Below are 26346 nucleotides of genomic sequence, written 5' to 3'. Positions count from 1 at the left end.
GGAGGAAGTGAAATGACTGACGCGGCCCGCAGCCAATCGCCTCTCTTCACTAAGTCCCGCCCCCTCCGCCTTCACTTCGTAGGGAGGAAGTGAATTGACTGACGCGGCCCGGAGCCAATCGCCTCTCTTCACTAAGCCCCGCCTCCTCCGCCTTGACTTCTTGGCTTTCTCACCGGATTCCTTTTCCTCTTCCTCTCTTCCTCGCTTTTTTGGGGGGGGGGTATTGGGTCTTGTTGGCTCGCTCTCTTGGAGCCCAGGTCCAGATCTCGCTTCCACCTCCAGAGGGGGAGCAGCTCCACGCGCACCTTCCCTCCCTTCTGTACCTGTGTGTGGCTCTATTGTGTGCCTTGTGTTCTCCTTCTGTGGCACCTTTCCTCGTTGCATTCTTAGGAGACACACCTCTGCTAGATTGCAGAATAGGGCCACGCCCCCTTCAGAGCTGTTTTCGTGCAACGTTCATGTAACTTTCAATAAAATGGGGAAGCAGAGTTAAAACTTATTACCATAATCATCAACATGATTGACTCTGCACTGCTGATCGTATCTTGTGTTGTAAAACATGCAGATAAAAAATAATTAATTATTAACTTTAGTCGTTATAACCTCCTTTGATAGTTACTGAAACTCGCCGACTCACAATTTCCAATGATATTAAAAACTAAAAAGGCAAGAGACCACAATAAGTAAGCAGCAGCAAATTATGTGTAATGACTACTTTCACCACAAGAGGGCGATGTTCGATGTAGATGGATATCGAATAGTTAATTCAAAAGTAGAGAAGAGGCCCTCGGGCTGCGTTGTTACCCCATTCACCTGGAGATTTGATCCCATTTTACAAATGGACACATTTATTTATTTAATTGTTAATTAAGAATTACATAAAATATAAACATTTGCCGATTATGTATGTAATGTTGTTTATGCAATTTTTTTTTTTAAAGAAGAAATAAATTAAACTATTTTACAAATCGTACTCACCCTGCTGCTGAAATGATACTATTGACAATTGAAATGTTAAGAATTGATTTGGAAAAGGTTAATATTTATATAGATACTATATTCATACTCGTTAGAGTGCAGTCGGCCACCTGAAGCTTGTAGGTCGCATAGGTTAAATTTTACAAAATCAAGACCAGCGGGAAGTCCTATAAGAGTTCAGCAGGATGTTTGACTTTAAAAACAGTAGTTTGGCAACAAAAAATGTTTTGGGCATATTTATAGATTTTCAATAAATGTGTTTGAGGAATTTTAACAAGATAATTAAAATTTTTCTTGGGGAAAACCACATCAAACCGATTACTATTAAAGCAGATAACGAGAAGACAATATCAAGTTGTTAGGGAAGTGTGGAAAGAGTCAAAGGAAATCATTTTAAACATTTCTCTGAAAAGTCACTTAACTAAACTGCTGTAGTCTCTTTTTTTAAAGTTATTCCATCAGGGTACTTCCACTGTGTATATTCTGACCGGTAAGGGATGATACTTTCATGCGTCTCGTTGTTTTTCCCTTACTAGAAGGTAGAAAAAACACAAACTCAATTCGCTGTACAAAAATTGTCATTTTTATTTTTTTCTTCCTTTATGACATACGACAGGGGACCCGTAAACAAAAAGAGAAAAGTCCTTTGATACGAGCTAGAATGCAGTTCAAAAATATATAATAAAACAAAATGAATAAAAAGCAGGTCTCTTATCCCTTGTAGTGAGAGGAAATAGTTGGAATACAGCGTAATATGATGTACAAAATATCACACAGTGATAAATTGCGAATAAAAAAATAAAAACAAAGAAATGAGTCCTTTTTTTTTTACCTTGGCCTCCGACTGGAAACAGATTTTTTTTTTCTTTGACATTTTTCACGTTTTTTTTTTTACCGTTTTCTTTCTCTTTTGTTTTTTTACAAGTTAAACATTGCCATTATCAATCACAAGCAAGTTCTATGCCCAGCGAGGAAGAAAGATCCACCCGTGACACTACAGTATTCTTACATCTTAATAATCATAATCAAAAGAAAAGAAATGCAAGAAAAACGAGGAACCGATGGGCATCTACAGCACGAGTCCTCACCTACAACCTCTGTTTTGATTTCTCTTCCCGACGTGTCACACTGATTTGTCTTTATTCTCAGAAAGAGGCCCTCGGTCACTCTCACTATCAAATAGCTGCGAGCCACAGCAGGTTTGTTTTTCCCCCACCTCGTAGTATTTAATTCGGATTGTATAAGAAATACATGCACGCTGTTATTTCTGCACCCTGTTGGCAACCACTCCTCGCCACGAGCATCCACAATTAAATGTAGTGCAAAGTGGAGTCAAATGGCAGTTCGTGTGATAACAGGATGTTATGTCCAGCGAGCGGTAACAATAATGTAGTCGCGTCCGGAAACAGTCCGCCATCCTGTTTAAGGAAAAAAACTAAAAATCTGAACTATGAATGCTTAGTGTCCGCAGTGATGAGAAGAAAGAAGTGTTTACATCCAGGCTACTTTGAACCCTTAAATCTGACCTTTGACCTCCCCCTCTCCAGGGTCCCCTGAACTAACCATTTTGACACCAGATTTTTTTTTTAATCGGGCTTCTCCAGGTAATACGACACGATTAAAAAAGTCAGGTCAGTTTAGACGCAGGAAATAAACTGACGATAGACCCGAGGCGTCCCAAAAAAAGGGGAACAATTGTTCCCACCTCAGCCAAATAAATGTCCTCAGGGTTACGCTCAAAATAGCAGAACCGGAAGGGATCGGCGAGACAGATTAGCCGCGGAGTCGTGTTTCATTCAACCGACACCCGAACATCTCCAATCAATTATTTCTTCCATTTCTTTTTTTTCTCTTTTCTGAAATGGCACCAAAAAAAGTGTCTGGATTGAAAATGGACTCTCTTCCTTTTTTTTCTTCTTCCTCCAGCCCTCTTCAGAAAGAGGAGACCGTCATTCGCCCTCGGGGGGTAATGTGCTACCGTGCAACCGATGCACGTCGGGGGAAAAAACAAGGCGAGGGAACCTCACCGAAACACACACACACACACACGTGGCAAGCTTTTTTTAAAAAATTTTTTGGGAAAGCCTGAAGAAATAACAACAAGCCAGAACTAAGCCCTGCCCGCAAACTGACACCGACCTCCGAAGATGAAAAAAGAAAGAAAAAAGACAATCTGAACAGCTCTCGTCCAAAAAATAAATCACCACCAGCTCCGTACATTCCAAAAACGATCAGCGGCGGCACTATCCACGCCTCCAACGAGAGACGGTGATAGTTACATAAAAATAAAAATAAATGTGACCATTGAAAAGATTAACCGTTGAAAACGTCGTTAAAAAATAAAATGTAAAAAAAAAGCAGATTGAGAAACACAGCCTCTCTCTCTTTCGCCACACGAGCACACGGAACCGCTCCCTGATTCGGACTCTGACTGACCAGGTCTGTCATAGCACCGTGATGTAACCGGGTGCGTATACGAACACACACACACACACACACACACAAAGACACACACTCTTCTGTACAGCGAAAGGCTTCTCAACCGACTTTAACTGCACTCTCGTGATATCTACCGCCGGCTGGTTAATGTGTCATGAGGGCGAGTCGGTCCACGGGGTCCAAACTGCACATCGTAGAACTGGACCGTGGTGGTGGGGACACGATCATTCATGTGGTGCAGCAGGGGGACGTTTCATCTTCATGGGGGACGTCATAATGTTCATACACACAATGAGACTTGGCCATAAAGTGGAAATTAAAGCTATTTGTTCATCACTGGTTTGCAACTGTCCAATGGTCACACACACACACACACAGTCCCACACACACACACACACAGAGAGTCTTTGGAATGTAATACATTGATTCCCAGTGCAGGGGTTGGTCAGGTGTTTTCTGCCGACACTGGGAAAGATAACGGTTCTTAGTCGTGCGGTGGTTTTAGTGCGACGGCAGTCCGAGCGCACAAAAACACACACATGTGGGTTTGTGATAAGTGTCGGAAAGCAGAACGGAATATCGTAGTGTAGAAAAGTGTTATTCCAAATATGATTATTTTGAGAAAAAAGGAGCAGCGGGGGGGTTTGTATAAAAGAGCGTTATGAGTCGTATTACAAGAAGTCACTGAGGCATCGGAGGAGAGCGGAAGAGAGGAGGCGTCCTGTGGCGATGACCCAGCCAGTGGGGTGCAGGACAAGTGTTTGTGTGAGTGTGTGTGTGTGTGTGTGTGTGTGTGTGTGTGTGTGTGTGTGTAATCGGTTGTCCACTTCAGTCTCTTTTGGTCCACTGGTTTTTATAGGACTCTAAAAAAAAAAAATTTAAAAGCAAAACAAAATTTTTTTGTTAGGCCAACAGATATTAAAAACTATTTCTAACATTGACATAATAAAGTAATACTGTAATATAAAAAAATATCCGGTTTGGTAATTTACAGTCGTCGAAAATCCAAACAAGATAAAGACAAATTAATAACATTTAATTTAGAGGGAAATTTGTTTTTTTTAATAGGAGGGAGGGTAAAAGTACCCATTTAAAATTCATAAATTGGACATTTTAAAGGCAGAGAGGATTCTATTTAAAAAATTAAGATTAAGACATTTCGTGAAGCTCAACGAATTCACAAAGAAACGCTATTTTATTTTATTCTGTTAAAAGGGGGAAATGTGCTCCGGTCCACTTGTGGATTTACTTTGAAATTGAGGCTATCCACATGTTACGAGATTCAATAAAAGACTTGAGGAAACTACTTCACTCATAGACGGATGAAAGGTTGTTCTCCGACACTTAATTTAATATCGCACGTTCATAAAGATGAAGGTTTGAACATGAAAAGGTCAAAAGAGAAGCAATGGAGGCGGAGACATCCTGACTTAAGATCACCGTATTACAATTCCCAACCCAATTAAATGTGCCTGTTAAAAGGTCCCGCTAAAACGTTTCCCCCCCCCCCTCCTCCTCCTCCCCCATCCCCGTCTCACCAGGTCAGACGAAGATCTTGGCGAGTGCATCGGCGCCGGCGCTGGCGATGAAGGGCTGCGAGGAGTGGAAGGCCACGTCGTGGATGGCCTCGTCGTGCTTCTTCCTGTGAGCCGTGATCTCCTGCACGCACGTCCTGTTGTCCAGCATCCACAGGCGCACCGAGCAGTCGTGGCCTGCAGGGGGCAGCGAGCGAGAGAGAGAGAGAGAGAGAGAGAGAGAGAGTTGGTGAAAACAAAGACCACAGTGGGGTGCTAAAGAAATGCTTTGTATTGTTTTCAATGCGAGACTTAATGCACAACTTATTCTGCAATGCATTATGGGCCGACTTTAGAGAGACTACCGATTGTTTCATTATACCTTGAATAAACACAGATTAGCACTTCAGTGGCTCTTACTTATGGTATTACTTATGGTATTACTCGTGGTATTACTTATGGTATTACTTATGGTATTACTTATAGTATTACTTATGGTATTACTTATGGTATTACTCGTGGTATTACTCGTGGTATTACTTATGGTATTACTTATGGTATTACTCGTGGTATTACTTATGGTATTACTTGTGGTATTACTTGTGTTATTACTTGTGTTATTACTCGTGGTATTACTTGTGGTACTACTCGTGGTACTACTTGTGGTATTACTCGTGGTATTACTTGTGTTATTACTCGTGTTCGTATTTATAGTATTATTAGTTTGTCTTTCTTGAAGAAAAGTTACTTTCTTGATTCTTGTTGCTCTGAGTTTGTCCTCGTGGTTTAATTCACTTATTGTGAGTCCCATTGGATAAAAGCGTCTGAAAATGACATGTGATGAAATGAAGTTTAATGATGTATAGTATGACTATGTACTTTTTTTTGTTTCTACATCACAAAAACATTTTTGGGGACCTTTGAGAAATATTATTTTCATCACTTCTATTTAAAATTCCCCACTAACTTTTGATCAATTCCTGCGAAATACAAAACTTGTGTACAGAATGGGCGAAAAATAAAAAATAAAACTGGCATTCAAATCTCTCTCTCGGTAGAATGAATGTATATAAAACGAGAGCGTTGAGTGATTTGGGAATAAGACAACAGTTTATGGTATTTTGAAAACGATCCTCAGACATTCAGCTGCATCAAGGAGAAATAAAGTGTACTCACTGCCAGAGATGAGGTAAGTGCCTTTAGGGTCCGTAGTGAGACAGGTGACGGCGTCCAGGTGAGCCACCATTGAGTGCACAACCTTACCTGTATACACAGAACAAGCGTATTAAAAAGGTGCATTCACATTCCAGAAGCTACCAGATGACCAGCACAAATAAAACTAGAACGGGCACTCGGTAGAGCGCATACCTTCGCATATCACAAGATTGGGCATTGAATTATGAACATTTGGGCATTAGTTGCATGCCAATTGGATAGAAATTGACTGTGCTTTGGTAAAAATAAGATTTTGACCTTTTCATGACCTTGATCTTGACCTTTGACCCGATCGATCCCAAAATATAATCAAATGGTCCCCGGATAATAACCAATCATCCCACCAAATTTCATGCGATTCGGTTTAATACTTTTTGACTTATGCGAATAAAACGCACGCATACAAATACACGGCGATCAAAACATAACCTTCCGCATTTTCAATGCGAAGGTAACGAAGACGCGCAGGTTACCCGTCTTGTTGTCGAGGAAGCGGATGGTTCGGTTCTCGTGTGCCGTGATGGAGACGGCCTCAGACGGGTGGCTGACCACGCGGTTGATGAGCTCGCTGCCTGCGGGAGGAAAAACGCAGACGACTCCATCTGAATCTCATCCGCTATTTATTATTTTGAAAACTTTAAAAGACAGGCTCCTGAACGTACCGTCATTGGTCTGCGTCTCCAGGGATGTGACGCTCTGCCCCGTGTTGAGGTCGTAGAGCATCGTCTCGCCGGCGTCGAAGGACACGACCACCTGGTTGGGGTCCGTAGTCACGAAGGCCACCGAGGTGGGCGTTCCGTGCTCTGGGGGAAGACGCGAGACGATCCACTTGTGAACGGGGTTCATACACGTGGTGACCAGTGGATTCACACGACTTGAAACCCACATTTCCAGGACCAAACATGTTGTGAAATCTCGGTGAAAACGTGAGAAAATGTCGGATTTAAACCAACAATGAGAATTCCAAAGCATACAGTATATAACCTTAACCCTCCTGTTACCTTAGGGTCAATTTGACCCCATTCAATGTTTAACCCTCCTGTTACCTTTCGGGTCAATTTGACCCCATTAAATGTTTAATGTCTGTGTTCTTTCGGGTCAATTTGACCCCAGGCTGTTTTTCACTGTGTCAAACATATAAGAAATATCAACTTTTTTATATATTTAAAGGGCTATTTAGGTAGTCAACAAACAAACATAAAGTACCTCACACTTAAACTTGGAAAACAATATTAATTCTAATAATTTTCTGGAGGTTTTAATTGCTGGGGTCAAATTGACCCCGAGGGTAAAATATGTCAGTAAATATAAAGGTAACAGGAGGTTTAAACATTGAATGGGGTCAAATTGACCCTAAGGTTAAATGACAGGAGGGTTACATGACACAAATTAATGAGACAATAGTTTGATTAAAATAATAAAACATTTCTGTCTTTTCAGTTACGCGGTGCGTTCACTTGCAGCGTAAAAAATGTGCGAATATGAAAGAGCGTATGACGGCTTAAATTTGGAGCGTCATTCTATTAAAAAGCATATTAATTATTTAAAATTCATGTGAATATAATACATTCCCAGGACTTTTCCATTTTTTTGGAATTCCCCCCCCCCCCCCGCCCCCCAGGCCAGGAAATAACGATTTAATAAATTCCATGACTTTTCCAGGTTTCACATGACCGTAGGAACCCTGTGTGTGTTAAGGAGTGGCCACAACACAAAAAGCTCAACAACAAAAAACCACACGTCTTTACACACACACACACACTCACACACTCAACACACACGCTTACCTCTCTCCTTGTTGAAGACCGACAGGCAGGGCGCCGAGTTCTGAGGGTCCCAGATGCGAACGGTGCCGTCGGCGGAGCACGAGGCGAGGCGATAGAGGACCTCCGAGTACGCCAGGGCCCACACGCCGTCCTCGTGGCCGGCGAGCACGCTGCTCTCGATGCCGGGGTCTGGATATGGACCCCAAAAAAATACACTGCTAAAAAATGCCAATCATTTTTACTCTGCAGTTAAATATTTCTTCTGATTTGGTTTATTTTAAAAGTGCATATTAATAAAAACATTTCTGTCAATGAGTTATAGCTAGGAGGATATACAAAATACAACGTTTGGACAATATTGATTTTTTCCAAACAATTCATAGTGAGAATAGTGAGTATACTCTTAGACAGTCAAGTACGAACAAGACGTGTATCAAGAAGACTCACAAATTAAAAACGGGTAAAGCAAATAAAATAAACGGAGAACTTTGTTAAAATGGACAGAATAATAATAACTTTATTTATATAGCACCTTTAAAGACAGAGTTTACAAAAGTGCCCTACAGAGAATCAAGGCAAAACAAATAGAATGGTAAGATACAAATATAAAAAACTAAATTAGGGGAACCAAAGAACGGCATAAAAGGACGACGTCACTTAAAAGCTGCTCTATAAAAATGGGTTTTAAGAAGTGATTCAAAAGAAGTTACTGATCCTGAGAGCCTTATAATAAAAAAACGTCAGAGACACGGAACATAAAAGCATGCAGAGTAAATGTAATATATAACAGCCAAACAACAACAACAGACATACATTCAGGGAGAGTGAACGGTCGAGACACACAGAGACCTGAACAACAGACAGAGAGTCAACAACTGACAGGCGACTGACCGTAGTTATCGTAAGGATCCACGTTGAGGTCCGGCATCTTCCAACATCGGACCGTTCCATCGAGACCCCCGCTGTAGCAGGACTCTCCGTCCACGCCCATGGTCAGCGAGAGGACCGCCCCACTGGGCGACAAAGAGAGAGAGAGAGAGGCATCAGCGGGTTGCACTGTGTGTGACAGGGTGTGTGACAGGGTGTGTGACAGGGTGTGTGGGTTCGGAGGTGTACTCGACTCACCTGTGTGCTCTGAACGTGTAGATGGGCTCCACGTCCAACGCCGCGTTCCTGTGGAGGCAATCGGGTAAATTGTATATTAATGTGCTTCTTATCTTTAATTTGGACATTATTGCTGCGTGAGTCGTAAGTATAAAAAAAGAGCTGTGCACAGGGTTCATGCACATGTTGACCAATGGGGTTTCCAGGACTTTAAAACAAATTTCTATGATCAAACTTCTTTTTTTTTTATCTCTAAAAAATGAGAAAATGTCTTATTTAATTTAGCAATGAGAATTCCAAAGCATACAGTATAATAAACCTTAAATGACACAAGAGACAATAGTTTGATTAAAAGAATAAACATTTACGTCTTTTCAGTTAAGGTGCGTTCACTTGCAGCGCGAGAAATTTGTGAGATTATGAAAGAGCGTATGGCGACTTATATTTTGAGCGTCACTTTTAAAAAGCATATTAATTATTTAAAATATCTGCGTAAATGAACATTTCCAAAACTTTAGGGATTTTTTTCCCCAGGACTTTGTAAAGCCTGGAAATAACCATTAAAAAATCCATGACTTTTCCAGCATATTAATTATTTTTAGAAATCAGCATAAATGAAAATTTCCAGAAATATGGGGATTTTTTGTCTTTTTCCACGACTTTTCCAGGCCTGGAAAAATAACCATTAAAAAAAATTCCGTGATTTTTCCAGGTTTTCCATGACTGTATGAACCCTGTATGTACACATTTTCTTCAGGTTCTTACTTTTTAGAGTGCATGGCCTTGTTGAGGTTCCACAGCTTCAGCGTGCCGTCCTCGGAGGCCGTGAGCAGCACCGCTTGGCTGGGGTGAAAGGTCAACGCGCGGATGGCGTCAAAGTGGCTGCGCAGTGTGAAGCGAGGGTTCCACGTCTTCTTGAACTCGTCTCTGTTGTCTTGCATCTGACAGGGGGGAACACAAAATAATCAACATTGACACGCGTTGGGATTACAATCCTCTGTGTATTGATCGGGGAGGAAAAAAAGTGTGATTTACATCCATGGAGAGATCGTTGTCATTGGCGACGGTGAGGTCGGCCAGTTCGCCCAGGTTCATGTCTCCTCCTCCTCCGACGGCGTCCATAATGAAGACGTCAGAGGAGAAACCCAGGGCGCCACCTGCATGTTGGGAGGTCAAAAAGCACCCAAAAAAACATTACGGCCCTATAAATACAGTCACAATTTAGCAATAAATCTTAGCGTCTATAAATTGTGTTTCCTGACTGTGTATTCGAGGACATATTTAAAGGTGCAGGACATGCTTTAACATTACAATATTTTTCTCAGCGTGTAGGATAGTAGAGGATATCTATGGTATCTGATGTGGCGGGGAGGTGTGTGTGTGTGTGTGTGTGTGGGGGGGGGGGGTCTTACCTTCCCCGGGGCGAGCTTGTCCCGATGCGGAGGGGGGCGGGGTGGGCTTCGGGGGGAAGTCCGACATCATGCCTTGTAACTTGTTCCTGCGGTTCTCTGAACCCGCCAAGAGGAGAGAGACACAAAACATCCAGTCATGCAGAGGGGCGGAGGAGGAGGAGGAGGAGGAGGAGGGCGGATGGAGAGGCCAGCGGACGGACAGATGAGAGACAGACGGATGTAGACAGAAAAAGAAAAAAAAAGATAGACTCTTCATTCATGAAATACGAAACATACACTTCAAAACAATAAAGACATAAAAAAATGTACAAAAATGAATTTGTGTGAGATCGACAAAAGCACAGGGGTCACGGTGCAAGATATGACTCAAAGGATGAAATGTGGACGTAAGAAAAGAAGAAAAAAAGAAAGAGAGAGAAGGCAGCATGCTTTGGCAACCTTTTTGAAATGACCTCCCCCCCCCCCCCACCCCCGCCGCACCACAGAAAACACATCGACAGACGGAGATGACAGCGACACTCGAGAACCACAGACCGACGGCTCGTGAAACAGGACAGAGAGACAGGTGGTTGGGAGAAGAGGTCGGTTTTATTGACAAGAAGAAGAGATGCCAGGACACAATGAGAAGTAAAAGATAATTAAAAAATAAGTGAGCGGGGGAGGGGTGGGGGGAGGCTGGGTGGGGGAGCAAAAAAAGACAAATACACCGGTGCTGGCAGTGATTCTGGCAGAGTGCTGTGCTGATGACGTTGCTATGGCAACAGCGTACCTAACTCCCGTCCGTCCCCCGAGATCCGGGCCTCGCCCGCCCCCTCCCCCTCCTCCCCCGAGCCCAGGAAGTCAAATTCGCAGAGGGCGTCCTCCGAGTCGTCTTCGTCCTCCTCCTCCTCCTCCTCCTCCTCCTCGTCCTCGTCGTCGTCGTCCTCCGGGTCCAGGTCCGTGGTCATGGGCTCCGAGGCCATCTGGACAACAGCCGAGGAAGTCACGAACAAAGTGTGCGCGTTTTAGTCACGTCATCGTTCCTCATCGTTCCTCGTCTTCCTCATCTTGGGGGGGGGGTCATACCTTTACGCGAGACTTCTTGTTCTTCCGCGGGGAGTCGACGCAGTCCGTGGCCATGCCCTGGAAGTCGTCCTCCTCGTCGCTGTCGTCTTCGTCGTCGTCCTCGCAGCCGTGCAGGAAGGGGATCTTGTCGAGCACCGAGCCGCCCAGACGTTCTTTGGAGCTCTCCTGGCCCGCGTTCCTAAAAACAACAGACTCGTTATTGCCTCCACTCCGGTTGATAAGGCAGAACAATTTTTATTCTGCCTTATCAGCGAACACCTTGCAGACGGAGGACAAACTCAATATGACTTATGTAAATACAGTATTATAGACAGTGTGGACACATTGCAGTGGAGATATTTTGCATAATATATAAAAAAGGTGTTATGGGTGCATTTTACTGTCCTAGTTAACCGATTAACATTTTGATAATTCTATCCTAAAATATTTGTAGTCATATACACTCCCGTTCAAAAGTTTGGGATCACCCAGACAATTTCGTGTCTTCCATGAAAAATCACACATTTATTTATCAAATGAATATAAAATATAGTCAAGACATTGACAAGGTTAGAAATAATGATTAATATTTGAAGTATTAATTTTGTTCTACAAACTTCAAGCTCAAAGGAAGGCCAGTTGTATAGCTTATATCACCAGCATAACTGTTTTCAGCTGTGCTAACATAATTGCACGGGTTTTCTAATCATCCATTAGTCTTCTAAGGCGATTATCAAACACAATGTACCATTAGAACACTGGAGTGATAGTTGATGGAAATGGGCCTCTATACACCTCTGGAGATATTTCATTAGAAACCAGACACTTCCACCTAGAATAGTCATTTACCACATTAACAATGTAGAGAGTGTATTTCTGATTAATTTAATGTTATCTTTATTGAAAAAACAGTGCTTTTCTTTGAAAAATAAAGTCATTTCTAAGTGATCCCAAACTTTTGAACAGTAGTGTATTAAATCTTCACCTGACTGATATATTTTCTGTGCAATGACACAGCTAACTAAAATCAGCAAACCATAATATTCCAAGCTCATGTCCGTGAAGAGATAAATTAGATTATTATGATGTGTAACTGAGGCTATCTTAATTTTTTGGCAACGGAAGAACCGCATGACAAAAAAATCTGTCTTATAGGAGTCGCATGTATGGAAATATCATAATTGTACATTCAAGAGAACAACAGCAAAGAAAACCTAATTCTCCGTGTGGTGATTTTGGGTCTCGTGTTGCAAACTGTGAGCGGCATCGCGATTCCGATAAGAGAGATCCTTTCAACTTCCACAGTCTCACCTCTTGATTTGTTCCTCGATCTGTCGGACCAGCATCGACTCTCCGCCCCCCCGGGGCTCGGGCTCGGGGATGATTTCGCTGGGCGGAGGCCCGTTGGCCTCCGGGCTGCTCCGCCCGAGCAGCGAGCGCACGCGCTTGGATCGCATGTCCAGGATGGTGTCTGAATAACCCACTTCTTCAAGATATCTACGTTCACAGGAACAAAGAGCACACGCACACATAATTAATATATTAATATCCACCCCGCATAGAAATGAATTATTCTGGTCTAGAAGTTGAACACCAATGATAAAAGTACGAATGGACTACTTAAGGCCTTACTTGCGTAGTAGCTGACGGCCCTCTTTCCAGGACATCTGATTGGCTGGCTCAGAGTCCGACTCAGCCGGCCCATTGGGAACTGTCGGAAGAGAGATTGGTCGATCGTGACGCGCGAGCAGAAAGAAGGAGAAGCAAAGACATTTGGAGTTGCTCGTGAATTAAAGCAGCAGTAATAAGGGCTCGTGGTCGGGACTTGGTGAAACGTACGTTGGTCGGCTTCTGTCTCTGGTTTCTTGTCTCCGGGACTCGGGTCGGTGCCCGCCTTCAGCTTCTGGTGCTTAGTCCTGCAGCGCCACAACACACCACCAGAGGGCAGCGTTACAGGCAGACACAGGAAACACCTTTCACCGTCAGGGGACTACTGATGAGCTAATTAGCTATAGTGTGTGTGTGTGTGTGTGTGTGTGTGTGTGTGTGTGTGTGTGTGTGTGTGTGTGTGTGTGTGTGTGTGTGTGTGTGTGTGTGTGTGTGTGTGTGTGTGTGTGTGTGTGTGTGTGTGTGTGAGTGAGTGAGTGAGTGGTGTGTGGTGTGTGTGTGTGTGTGATGTATGAGTGATATGTGTGTGTGATTGTGTGATGTGTGTGTGTATATATGTTTATGTGGTGTGTATATCTGTGTATATGTGTGTGTGTGTGTATATGTGTGTGTGTGTGTATATTTGTGTATATGAGTATATGGGTATCTGTGTGCATCTGTGTGTATATGTGTGTATATATGTATGTGAGTGTTGATCTGTATGTATGTGTGTGTGATGTGTGTGTGTGTGTGTGTTGATCTGTGTGTATATGTGTGTGTAATGTGTGTGTTGATCTGTGTGTATATGTGTGTATACGTGTGTGTGATGTGTGTGTGTGTGTGTGTTGATCTGTGTGTATATGTGTGTGTGATGTGTGTGTTTATCTGTGTGTATATGTGTGTGATGTGTGTGTGTGTGTGTGTGTGTGTGTTGATCTGTGTGTATATGTGTGTATCTGTGTGTATGTGTGTATCTGTGTGTATATGTGTGTATACGTGTGTGTGATGTGTGTGTGTGTTGATCTGTGTGTATATGTGTGTATATGTGTGTGTGATGTGTGTGTGTTGATCTGTGTGTATATGTGTTTATCTGTGTGTATCTGTGTGTATACACAGACTACAGATGGAAATTAGCTGTAGTTACAATCCGGTATAACGAGCATCAAATGGTGACATTTATGTGTTACCTGTACAAGTTTACAGGGTCTGACGTGTGTGTATGTATGTGTGTGTGTGTGTGTGTGTGTGTGTGTGTGTGTGTGGTTTGGAGGCCGGTCTCTTTTAGCCGGATCAGGCTGCCGGCCCCGCCTCATTACCGCTCTGCTCTCTTTACCAAAACAGCGTACAGGTGGCGCTCCAGGTAAACGCCGTGACCTTTGACCTCCGGGCTCCAAGCTGGGGGTTGTGGAGCGATCGGAACACACTCAAGTCCTAATTTAAACCTGTTCATCACCAAAACTACATTTTCCTAGATTACATGTGAACGCATCGTGACAACGTTATCATTTAGCTTCAGCCAGCACTCAGTTTCACTGAGCAGAGCCTGAACGCAGCACCATGTCACTGAACTGAACCTCCGCTGGTTCTTCTATTTCAAATAAAGATAATAATAATAATAATAATAATAATAATAATAAAATCGTTGTTCTTTCAGCACGCACAAACTATGTGACAGAAGGTGAAGTGAATAACAGACGTGAGGTCTTACCGCTCTTGTTTGAGGGCGTACTCCAGCATCTTGATCCGCCTCACCAGGTCCTGTTTCATATTCTCCTGCCCTTTCCTCTCGCCCTGTAGGAATGCCACCTGAGCCTGAGAAACACACACACACACACACACACACACACACACACACACACACACACACACACACACACAGGATGGTAAGGGCCACAAAGTTCCACTCGCGGGCATATATACGATCGCAAAATCAATTCATAAATCGACACGACGGCTGCAGCGTGTGCTTTCTCAATTAAAAGCTAGAAAAGCAATTTGCTATCGACGGAGGTCGCGAGCAGAGGGCGCGACGGAGACCGTGACACGAGGCGAGCATCGCGAACGTGACTTCTGAGAACCCGGAGGAATAAGTAGAGGGTGGTGGAACAGAGCTCTTATTTTTAAACTTCTCCGAAACCGAGGACTCGAGGAAAAAACAAGACACACGCACACACACACACACACACACACACACACCGGCCAAATTCAAATACACATCCTTCCTTTGTGTGGTTCACCGTCTCATTTTCCTTCCTCAACTGAGCCAACACAATGTTCACCGCGAGGAAAGAGAGATACTCGCTGCCCTCTCTCTTGCTGTACGGCAACAACAACAAAAAAGTGTAAGAAAAACGATGTGATAGTGAGCGAACGCAGGGCGACAACGCGGTCGGGCGATCTTGAGACGGCGTCTTCCCTGGAGCGAGGCGTCATGCGGCAGAGATGTGGACGGGAGGCCGGAGTGATGAGAAAGGCTCGTCATCGTGAGGGATGCTTCACAGTGGGCAGAGCACCAGGCAACACACACATCCTGCCCTCTAGCGGGTGGAGGAGAGGGACAACAAAACAGCTCCGTTAGAAGTCGGTTACACAAACAAACAAACAAACAAACAAACATTCCACTGTTTCTAATCTCAGGATTTGCATGCAGGTATTCACAGGCAGTGTTTTGCATTTTCTCCGTCTCTCTGAGCCAAAGCGGCGCCGACTGTTGTTTCACAGTCCATTTCTCCCGTGTACGTCCCAGTGTGTGTGTGTGTGTGTGTATGTGTGTGTATCCCACACGAATACTCAGCTCCATGAAATGTGGAACAGTCTCAAAGCACGATCTCATGGGGCAGACACTCAGTCTACTTGAGAGGGTAGTCAATCAGCCGGGAAACACACACACACACACACACATACACACACGCACACGCACACTGCCGTGAGTAATCCCGATTAATGCAATGTGATTTGATATGCATGTCTGAGATAATTGTAATACAAACTAGAACGTCAACGGGCGTGTCCAAAGAAGTTATGAAATACAGATATGCACGTCAGTTTTCTTTAAAAGTAGTAAATAATGGGAATAGTAAATATGAATTCATTGATGTTATTTTTCCAGGAGCAGTGAAAGTTGCGGTTGAATAGCGATGTGTGTATTCAACCAGCCGGGAGCCCTCGGGTAACAGACATGTAACGTCTCATTTGCTGCGGCCGTGTGGTTAAAAGAGCAGCACACACACACACACACACACACACACACACACACACGTAGAAACTGTTATTCCAGTGCAACAGAATCAAATATGAACACTTAATATGCTCAAATACTGTGAAGATAGATTTGTGTCCATATTACGCAAAAAATCTACGGTTTTGAAAGAGAGTTTCTCATTTGTAAGTCCATTAATTTTTAGTTTTGCTGAAAAACATTTGCTCTCAAAAGCTTTTTTGTCGTCGTTTGCGTAATAAAGACACAAATCTACCTTCACAAAATACAACGTAGGCTGTTTTGCGAGCAGCAAAGTGTCATAAAGCTCACGTTAAAAATGAAAATGAAAAGGCAGAATAGAGATGATGACATGAGAGGTTGAGCCGGCATCCACAATAATGACGAAGGACCGTCCTGATCCTGTGTGCTGTTGATTCAGGAGAGACACCGTGGGCTCCACGGAGGCCGGAGTGGAACACATGGTCCTCTGTCCACAAATACACAAATAAAAACAGAATCCAGAGAAAAGCCCGAGCGCTGACAACATGGTTCAGCTCAGCATTGATGTCCAGGACTTTAAACCAAATTTCCATGACCAAGCATTTTGTGAACTCTCGGTGTGTATATACACACACACCTTAAATTACACAAATTGAGATAATAGTTTGATTAAAAGAATAAAAAAGTATAGAAATGTTTATTCTTTTAATCAAAGTGCACAAATGATTATAACAAATTTGACTTTTCCAAAACTTTTGGGATTTAATTGAAGGACTTTTCCAGGCCTGTAAATAACCTTTTTTTTTAATTCCAGGACTTTTCAAGGTTATCCATGACCCTACGAACCCTGGGTTTGAAAAAAGAACGTACAGATGGGTGGGTGCCGAGCTCTTGTGAACAGCTTCCTACGTCGGCCAAATTGAAACTGAACGGAAAAAAGAGAAACAGAAACGTCTCCCTAGTGTGGACAGCAGGGTTCATAAACATTTTGGATTTCCAGGACTTTAAACCAAATTTCCACGATCAAACATTTAGTAAAATCTCAGTGTGTACACGAAAAAGTGAGAACATTTAGCATTTAAGACTAACATTGAGAATTCCAAAGCATACAGTATATAAATACAGCGTAAATGAACATGTGATATACAAGACATTTCCATGACTTTTTCAATGACTTTTCCAGGCCTGGAAATAAAAATAAAAAATGTAAATCCCATGACTTTTCCAGGTGTTCCATGACCGTAGGAACCCTTCAGCAGTGATTTTCTCATTCGCTGACGTACGTTTGAACAGCGACTACGTCCCTCAAGTCAAAGACACAAAGTCAACAGCCTGTGGCCGACTCTGCTCTTTGAACTAAATTATTTGAATCAAGAGCTTCGTTAATTTCCACCTCGTCGAGGAATGCGTCTGCTTCTTCCTCGCTTGAACTCGTGCTCTCAGGACGAGCTGTGACCTGCTCTTGGGTGATTACATAAGACCAAATCACGGTCGACCCGTAAAGGACTTTTGTCGTGGAAACTTCAAACCGGAAACAGAATTGTGGGTACCGTTGGCTTCCCAGTAGCGCCCAACACCTCAAACCACTGGCACGGCTTTACTGGCCGGTAAACACAAGGCTGCATATATGCACACACACACACACACACACACACACACACAGGTAGGAAATTTACATATTTTTTAGGGGGCAATTTTTTCCCCACTGACTGAAATCCAGGGGCATTTAAAAAGAAATTGGGGGCACTTTTTGAAACTCGTGAAATAACATTTAACCTTTGTTCAGAAATAATAAATATGCTTATTCAGACTTACAGTAAATGTCAATAATAAGACTTTTAGGCATTAATCTACAGATTTAAAGTGTTTTCTTCGATTTTTTTTTTGGAACAAAAATCATCAGAAAACAAAAATCAAGACAATCGCATTCAATTTAATTATTTCTTTGTGGAAATTTAATGCTATTAAATTTTTTAAGCAACCATTAACAATTGGAACTTATTTCTTAGTTTTTTTGTAAAATTCAAAATTAAATGTATTGATTTGTTTACAGATGGGACAGACGAAACAAATAACAAAAACAAAACGCTATTAAATTATCGAAATTATGGGGCATATTTTGCCCCTCTCCTCGTGATATCAGGGGAAAAAATATTTTTTTTGCGGCCGTTTTTGCCATTTGCCCTTCTGTATTTCCGACGCTGGTGTACACACACACACATACACAACAAATGCCAACAATGAGCTTGCACTGGTAGAGCTGCCTTTACCACATGCATGAAGGTAGAGGAATCCGAGGGATGAGTGTGTCAGATGGGTTATTGCGTTGGCGATATTCTCGATCTATTGCGTAACTCGTTATTCGGCTCCGACCTGGTTGTACTCGACATTTCTCTTCGACCGTATTCCTATTTTTAAAAGTGATGTGCTAGTGAGGCTCAGAGGGTAAAAATCTGATGTCAGAGGAGATTAATTTGACCACAGCACAGGGACAATAAGTAACACACAGCGATCAATAGACAATGTCTGGTTGCCATGAGACTCGACAACCGACAGCTCCCAGCAAGGTGTGTGAAAACATGGACAACAATCTGGACTATTTATTAATAAACACTTTTGTTTTTTATTCTTTCTCTGCTCTGTATTATTCGGCCCTTTGTCTGGTTCAGATTGAGACGTGCTTGTTTTTAGTCATGTGGGGGGGGCGGGACCTGGGGGGGGGGGGGGCGGGACCTGCGCCATCAAAAGGTGAGTCAAGGACGTCCGGTCAACGCAGATATATTGTTTTTCACTTCTCTCATTGGAAGCTTCCTCCAATTCCATAAACTGGCGCACGCTGGCCCATAAACTGGAGTATGGGGCTGAGAGAGTGAATAGTAATCTGGCTGTTTGAAAGTCTGAAGTAGGGATAAGGAGGCTGGGAACCTCTGGTCTGGAATGGGAGACCAGAGGATGAGCCCAGGAGCAACAGAGGAACAATAAAGAAGACAGAAGTTGTAGGGGACAGAACCTGAGAAGAAGCACCTTTTTCCTGTGTCTAACACCTTTCCTGGAGTCTTACTGCATCACTTCCGCTGCTGGATCTTTTTAATATTACTAGGTATCCTAGACTGAGGTGAGACACTGTACTCTGTGTCCTACTGCTTCACTTATTAGAGAGACATCCTATAACTTCTGCAAAACTCTTTCTATGTGTCCACATTTGAATTAGATGGAGACTAGCTTCTTATGAGAGAGCTTCTCACAAACTGTTAATGACAATCATTAAATAAAGAAATCATTCACAAATGCCCGCAGTACCTCATCCAAAAGCAAAAAACTGACGCATTCAACATTGTCCAAAAATACAAACACTACCATATTCTCATAGTGCATAAGTGTTGATCAAAAACAAGTGATGCATTTCCCTAATCCATCTTGGTAAAAAATATACTAACTTACTCGCTATCTTGTAGCATCAAAGTTGAAATAGTTGATGTAGCGAGCGTATGGAAAAAAGGTTCTTTAGTGTAATGTAGTTCGTGTGTCTAGATGACATACCTCTCTTCTTTCCTTGGTTCAGATCCCGCAAATCATTTAACTCAAGAGAGGCATGAAAGCGATGAGTTGAGTGAGACAACAAAGATGCATCCATGATCTCATGCAAGGCCTGGAAGTGCTTAGCGACAACGAGGGACATCCAAGAGCGGAATTAAAATGAATACCTAGAGGAAGTTGCCCTGGGCGCGAGGAATGGAGACAGATGGAGACACTGGCAGAGCAACCGTTGAAATCTGGTTAGAGATCAAGAATCTGAATATATAATAGGGGCAGCGTTTCAAAGGCCGACAACTCACGAAGGATACTTTTCTTTGCTTTATAACTCTCTTCCTCTTTTTCGGTCTTTAGTAGAACTTTTCTTCACTAGATACGTCTCCGAGTCTTTTTCCACCCTGGGTACGAAGACAATCCTTAGACTTAACCGACCGCTTGCCTTAAACCGCACATTGAGTCAGGCGACCAAAGTGGAGTCAGGCGTTAAAGGCAAATGTCAATGTCGCAACTCAGGCGTTAAACCCGATGCAGGCTCCTCACTCCAATCCCATCTTCAGGCTCTGGTCAAGGCGGTGCTTCTCTTCATCCGAGAATGTGCCAACAATATTCAGGATCAACAACAATTTCAAGGATTCAACAACGTTTCGGAAAATCCATGAAGAAAAATGTGGCCTTATCGAAAGTTGTATGTGGATGGTACGTGTGTGCTTAATAAGATAATATCACCTCAAGACAAGCTTCGTCCATCGTCTGCAGTCATTCCCCATAGTCGAGGTCACCATTCGATTTTGTGCATGAGAAGTTCATTTCATCCAGAGGGCAGTGGTTCGGTTCTAACAGTGGTTATTCGATTTTGGTATGCTCACTTCATCCCACTTTGAACTTCCCCAAGCTTCATGATGAATCCGTATCATGGATCATGAATCACCAAATCAAGGATTTTGGATTTCGACAGGACTAATGAATCGATTTCTTCAGACATTTTTTTCCTTTTTCTAAAAGAGTTTTGTCCACCGTCAGCTGCCGTCGGCCTGTCATCAGGATCAGGATATCAGTCAAAAATCGAACAAACCAAGAACCAGAGACTAAGCTCGTTGTCACGACGTCCCCTCGTTGAACCACCGCTCGAGACCAGGTCACAGACACCAGGGTGAGGGGAATCCCCCCCCCTCTCCCCACCACCAGTCTCTCTCTCTCTCTCCATCCATTCTCCCCAAGAACTTTTCCCTCCCAGCGAAGAGGCTAAAGGTGATGGTTCCACATGCATGCCATGATCATCAGCAGTTGTTGGAGCCATCCTGGTTTCGGCTCTCAGTTCATTCTTCGAAGTTCAGCTTGTGCATGGGCTGTTCGCGACGTTCCTGGTCGCAGAGCTCCTCAAGTCCCTCTACCAAGGTTTGCAAGGTTACCATCTCTACCTCCATTTTGGCTCTCTTTGTGGGTGGGTCTCTTCCAGTCAGATTTTTCGGTCCGCGTCGATGTCATGCGCTTGCAAGGACCTTGACCTCCAGCACACAGCCAACGTCAGTAAAATCAATCAAGCGGTGTGAGAGCAAGCTGTTTCTGTTCGCCCCCAAGCCGCCCCAGTTCTTTACGGGGAGTGCCGTTTACGCGTTTTCAGCTACGTGAGCTACTGAGGGTCCAGAAGGGGGGAGGGCATCCTGGTAGACTGGAAGGGTTACGGTCCTGAGGCTAGAAGCTGGATAGCTGCTTCATTTATAAATAGACAAGACTCTTATCCTGACTTTTACAATCCAGCCTGGGCCATGTCAGGGTTGGCCCTAGAGAGGGTACTGTTTGTGCCCGACAGATATGCTAGAAGGTTCATGTCATTTGTATTGCTTTCTCTCTCATTCTTCGTAGATGTGTTTCTGATTCTGTCATCACCTGTTCAGCTCCTGTCTCTCAGCCCGCCCTGCCCTCTCCCACCCCACCTGTGTCTTGTTGTGCCTTAATGTTAATGTCCTGTCTGTCTCCTTCCTCTGTTGTCAGGTCTTCTGGTCTTTGCCATGATCAGGTTATGTTTGTCTCTTGAAATTTTTTTCCCTCCTCCTCGTGTCTTTTTCATTGTTCACACTGAGAACCGAAAAATAAAGTACTTACAAATACTACTTTATCTCTGTCTCCCGGGTCGTGCAATTGGGTCCTACTTCCTAAGTGTCTGAGATCGTAACACGGTCATCAGCATGTATACGGCGGTCCTGTCAATAAACGGACACATTGAATGAGACACAATGGAGCAGCAGGTCCAGAGACATCTCGGTACACATAAAGAAAAGTTCTACTCGAGTAGAATACTGATGCGGGTGTCAAACCAACCCACGCAGAGGAGTCACAGAACCATTAGTTAGTTAAATACAGCCTCGAACGTCGACGCTGTTATCTTCTTTGTGTGATGTTGGTCAACAAACAGACGGTAACAAAGGAACCTCGGGAGGAGCAAACCCGTCTCATCGGATCTCTCTTTCCTGTGGGCGGGTTTTTGACCTTTCCCGGGTTCGTTTGCAACACGGAGAGCCGACGCGTTCAGCTCTTTTTGTTCTGACAGTATCCCTCCTAATAGCCGCAGAACGGGGTCACGGGCAGCTTTCCTCCTCCACTGGCCACACCTCCATCGTCCCATCCCTCCATCCCCAAGAGAGAAGCCACCAGCCAACAAGTAGAGCAAATTAATTTTTCTGGGACAAGTGTGCTCCGATGGAGTGCGTGTGCGTGTGCGCGTGTGTGTGTGTGTGTGTGTGTGGATACTGACATCCTAGAAAGTCTTGCTGCCTGTGTTTTGATGAGAACATGCTTGATAAGCAACAATACTGCATGTCATGAATGTTTTGAATTAGTGGTTTCGGGGCGGGGGGGGGGTAATAAAATGATTAGGATTTGAAATGAAGAGTTGGGAAATACAAGAGGGAGAGAATTACGCTATTATTAAATAAAAATGAACAGCGCATATAGAACAGGAGGGAGGAGGCGCGCTGTAATAATGCAGTACATAGAGATGTCATGCGTGTGTTATGCCCAACAGCACAGAGCTATTAATTAGAAATGTGTACTCAGGGGGGGGGGGCTGCGGGCCATACGCAACAGGAAGTGATGTCATCTGGGTCACCGGTAATCTATTGACAACGCGGTTAATACAATTAAAATAGCTTGAAACGAGTGCAGCTCAAAGAGGAACACGGGTCGAATAAGAGCGGTGACATTAAATTATAATGAGAATCAGACGAAGACAAGCTCGTACGGCGCACAATGCACTCGCCTTGTAATTTGATAGATTACAGGGAGATTCCTGTGTGTCTGAAGTACAAAGAGACGAGGCCTCGGCCACCTGTCCCCCTGTGCGGCGGCGGCGGCCGTCCCGTGGTCGCTCTGGAACGTCCCACCTGGCCCAGGGGAGGACAGGGCCGTCATTCCTGGCATGTCACGGTGTGTGTGTGAGTGTGTGTGTGGGGGGGGGGGGGACACGACACCACAGGTGGCTTAATTCTCTCACCAAGAACACAGGCGCGACAGACAGCACATGTGTTGCGGTCTCAGCGTGAGGCGAGCTCATGCCACAGAGCGGCAACACACTCGCGAAAGAAAGAATAGTGTTTATCTTAAATATTCGGTCATTGTTTCGCCCGCTGCTGGCATCTAATATTTGGGTTGCAGCTTCCTTTCCCCGATGCGTGCCATAAAAGCACCGGAGGGTCCTGTGCGAGCCGACGACGGGCGCGAGCATATAGCTGCGCTGCGCGCACTCGGGACTTGGCCCGGGCGGCGTGCTAACCGGCGCGTTGAGAGCCCTGCCGGCGCGTTGGCAACAAAAGCCAGACGCCTGTGGGTGTTAAAATGTAAGCCGGGTCAATTTCTCAGCCTCCCACTCCAGCCGTCGTCTCCTTTCTCTGGAGCGGGAGGACGTGGTGCCGATTGTACCTGTGACACCAGACCGTGTGCAGGAATACGCACGGACCGCTTCTACCTTCCGTTCCCACACACACACATGACTATAAAAGCAGCGGGCACAACCAGTTTGTTATTGTTCATCCATATTGTTCTCACGCCTCCTATTTATATCTGCGTTTGAATCGAGGGCAAAGTGAGAAGCAGAGTGACAAAAGAGAGGCAAACAGAGGAGATCCTGCAGTGCGGTCACGCTAATGAACTCCAGAAGATCGTTTGTCCCAATTACAAGAGCACTGCGGTTACGGGAAGTCCACAAATGGGTTTAAAGAGGAACTGTTCGTCTTTTTATTATGTTTTCACTAACCTGGAACAATTTGATGAGGAAGCATAATGTTGCCCAGCAAATGCTCCGTCTCACACGGTTAATAAACAGGCATATATAGGAATGTTGCAGAGTGCAGCCTCCGTCTTCTGCTGTCTGAGTCTGAATAACTGGGACCATTAGCTCGTAGCTTAAGGAGCTTTTCTACGCCATTGACTCGCATCGATATAGATCCGTCTAGCCATTCCAGGGACTCAAAAGCTCACTTCTCTAACCTCAGGCAGACAGCAAAGTGGCGGGTTATGTTGTTTACAGGGTTATTACGCATTTTGACCAATGGATTTCCAGGACTTTTCACCAAATTTCCATGACCAAACTGAAATCTCGGTATAAACCTGAACAATTGTGAAAATTTTGCGTATTGATTGCATACGCCGGCTTATATTTTGAGCGTCTTTCTTTAAAAATCACATTAATTATTTCAAACTCGGCCTAAATGAACACGTGATTATAACAAATTCCCATGACTTTTCCGAAACTTTGATGATTTAAGTTTTTTCCATGACTTTTCCAGGCCTGGAAATGACCGTTTAAAAAATTCATGACTTTTCCAGGTTTTCCATGACCGTACGAACCCTGTGTTTACCTTCAGTCAGGATGTACAAGGTTAGGCCTAGTTGTTGGAAGGATGATGCTGAACCAACGATAATCCAAAAAACAAATCAAAAGAAGTGTGAATGGCGCTGATAAATACACCGGCATTAGATACTCAACCCTGTCTGTGCACCACACCACTCACTGCTCCATCTGTAAGTGATACAGGCCCTAATGCAAACAGTGGATTCCCATTTAAAATGCCACCAGATACACAGATACACTGTTATTACACTTCTACTGCACACCTCTATTTGTCAAAAGTATGCCTGGAGGAACTTTATCGGAGGAGATTATGCAGTACAATGTGATGTAATAAAACTAATTGCTGTCAGTCTGACGCTGTACTGTAGTCTGTACACGACTACACAACCAAAGGTCACCGTGATCACTTTCCCTCACTGAGCCAATTGTTTCGTCAATAAAATAATAAAATCAAACTGCTTAGTTTTATAATGGGGAAGGAATACTCACAGCTGTTTGACACTATCGACACCCTTTTAACCTCAAATTAAAAACACCCTGATGATGTCGATATGCAATCAATGCATCCACATGCATGCCAAAACACCACTCTGCCTGGTAAACACGTGTCTGATGTGCACATTAATGTCAAACCGACACTGCAAGGTAACCTCAACTCTGTTTACTATTTGCTTTTGTAGGCGGACCCATCTCATCTAACTTGGTGGAGTATATGTTTATGAGTGGGATGTACCGGATTTTTATATCAGGTGTTAAGGGCAAACACACTGATGCTCCTGGACAATACAGCGTGTGGTTGTTTGGCTTTAGGTGACCATCAGCTGGAGGTCACACAGCCCCCTTCATTGTCATGTCCTGCCTAGTAATAACACAATATGACAGGATGTAATGTTAGCACATTAGCATTTTGGCATCCCGAAACTGATTTGATTGTATGTAGGGCATGTGTACTGTCACAAAGCAACACTAGAAGAGCTCTTGTGATATCCGTCCTGGCCCTTTAATTCGGCGTTAACGTTGCAAAAACTAAATGATAATAAACAAATAAACATGTACCCTGAGTTCGTCTCTTTCCGCCTCCCAGCGGTATTTCTCGGCCTGGAAGCGTCCCCACTCGTACTGGATGAAGTGAAGGATCCCAGGAAGCGTCATTCCCGAGTCCCCGTCCTGGAGTTCCCGAGCCTGCGACGATCCGGGCATTGCCCCGGCTGCCGCTGCCGCCGCCGCCGCCGCCGCTGCTGCCATCACTCCGGCCGCGGCAGCTGATGTCTGCTGGCCCGGTGCTGCTTTGGGCCCGTTTGGGTTGCGCCCCGCTCCGCTGCCGCCTCCTCCGGAGTTCGGGTTTGGTCCTCCGCCGGATCTATCCGCCTCCATTTTAACCGTTCAACCTTTCGCCAGGATAAGGAGGCGTAAATGGGCCGAGCGTACGAACAATAATTATTTTATTTTTTTAAAGTACCTCGCACGGTTCTTCCGACCCAGCAGCACTTCGCGATAGGCGACCCTCTTTTATCGCCTTTCTCACAAGCACAGAGCAAAATTACTATTCAGCTAACAAAATACTACTCTTCCGCTTCTACACCTTCAAGATAAAGTACGACGATCAAGTTACATATTTGTAACATTCTGGCTTATTTAGTCAACAACG

The 26346-nt window shown here is 44.0% G+C and overlaps 1 protein-coding gene across 2 annotated transcripts; it reads right to left on the bottom strand.

Moving 5' to 3' along the window:
• Positions 1 to 1538: 1538 nt before the first annotated feature.
• On the bottom strand, positions 1539 to 26235 carry strn4 (striatin, calmodulin binding protein 4). 2 transcript variants are annotated; one of them, XM_056441785.1, is made up of 19 exons: positions 26158 to 26235; positions 25755 to 26086; positions 14828 to 14931; positions 13312 to 13388; positions 13105 to 13183; positions 12784 to 12969; positions 11494 to 11671; positions 11198 to 11390; positions 10429 to 10524; positions 10052 to 10173; positions 9782 to 9957; positions 9038 to 9085; positions 8804 to 8925; positions 7934 to 8101; positions 6809 to 6949; positions 6620 to 6718; positions 6108 to 6194; positions 4956 to 5129; positions 1539 to 4280 (listed from the first exon to the last, which is right to left on the bottom strand). In XM_056441785.1, the coding sequence occupies exons 2-18, from the start codon at positions 26070 to 26072 to the stop codon at positions 4960 to 4962; spliced, it is 2364 nt and encodes a 787-aa protein (XP_056297760.1). In that variant the 5' UTR covers positions 26073 to 26086; positions 26158 to 26235; the 3' UTR covers positions 1539 to 4280; positions 4956 to 4959. The 2 variants fall into 2 exon arrangements, with proteins under 2 accessions (XP_056297760.1, XP_056297761.1); XM_056441786.1 differs by lacking the exons at positions 25755 to 26086; positions 26158 to 26235 and adding an exon at positions 24102 to 24872.
• Positions 26236 to 26346: the final 111 nt, after the last annotated feature.

The sequence above is a fragment of the Pseudoliparis swirei genome, chromosome 20, assembly GCF_029220125.1.
Source record: "Pseudoliparis swirei isolate HS2019 ecotype Mariana Trench chromosome 20, NWPU_hadal_v1, whole genome shotgun sequence".
NCBI classification, from domain to species: Eukaryota; Metazoa; Chordata; class Actinopteri; order Perciformes; family Liparidae; genus Pseudoliparis; species Pseudoliparis swirei.
The sequence above is the reverse complement of the archived record's forward strand: the minus strand, read 5'-3'. Positions and strand labels throughout refer to the sequence as shown.

Bases quoted from the DNA above. Each gene is read 5' to 3' on its own strand.
- strn4 (XM_056441785.1), bottom strand. From the start codon at position 26,072: ATGGAGGCGGATAGATCCGGCGGAGGACCAAACCCGAACTCCGGAGGA. The intron at 14,932-25,754 runs GTACATGTTTAT...TGTGTTTCTCAG, and splicing joins CGGAAAGAGACGAACTCAGG to GCTCAGGTGGCATTCCTACA. The intron at 9,958-10,051 runs GTAAATCACACT...CCCCCCTGTCAG, and splicing joins ACAACGATCTCTCCATGGAT to ATGCAAGACAACAGAGACGA.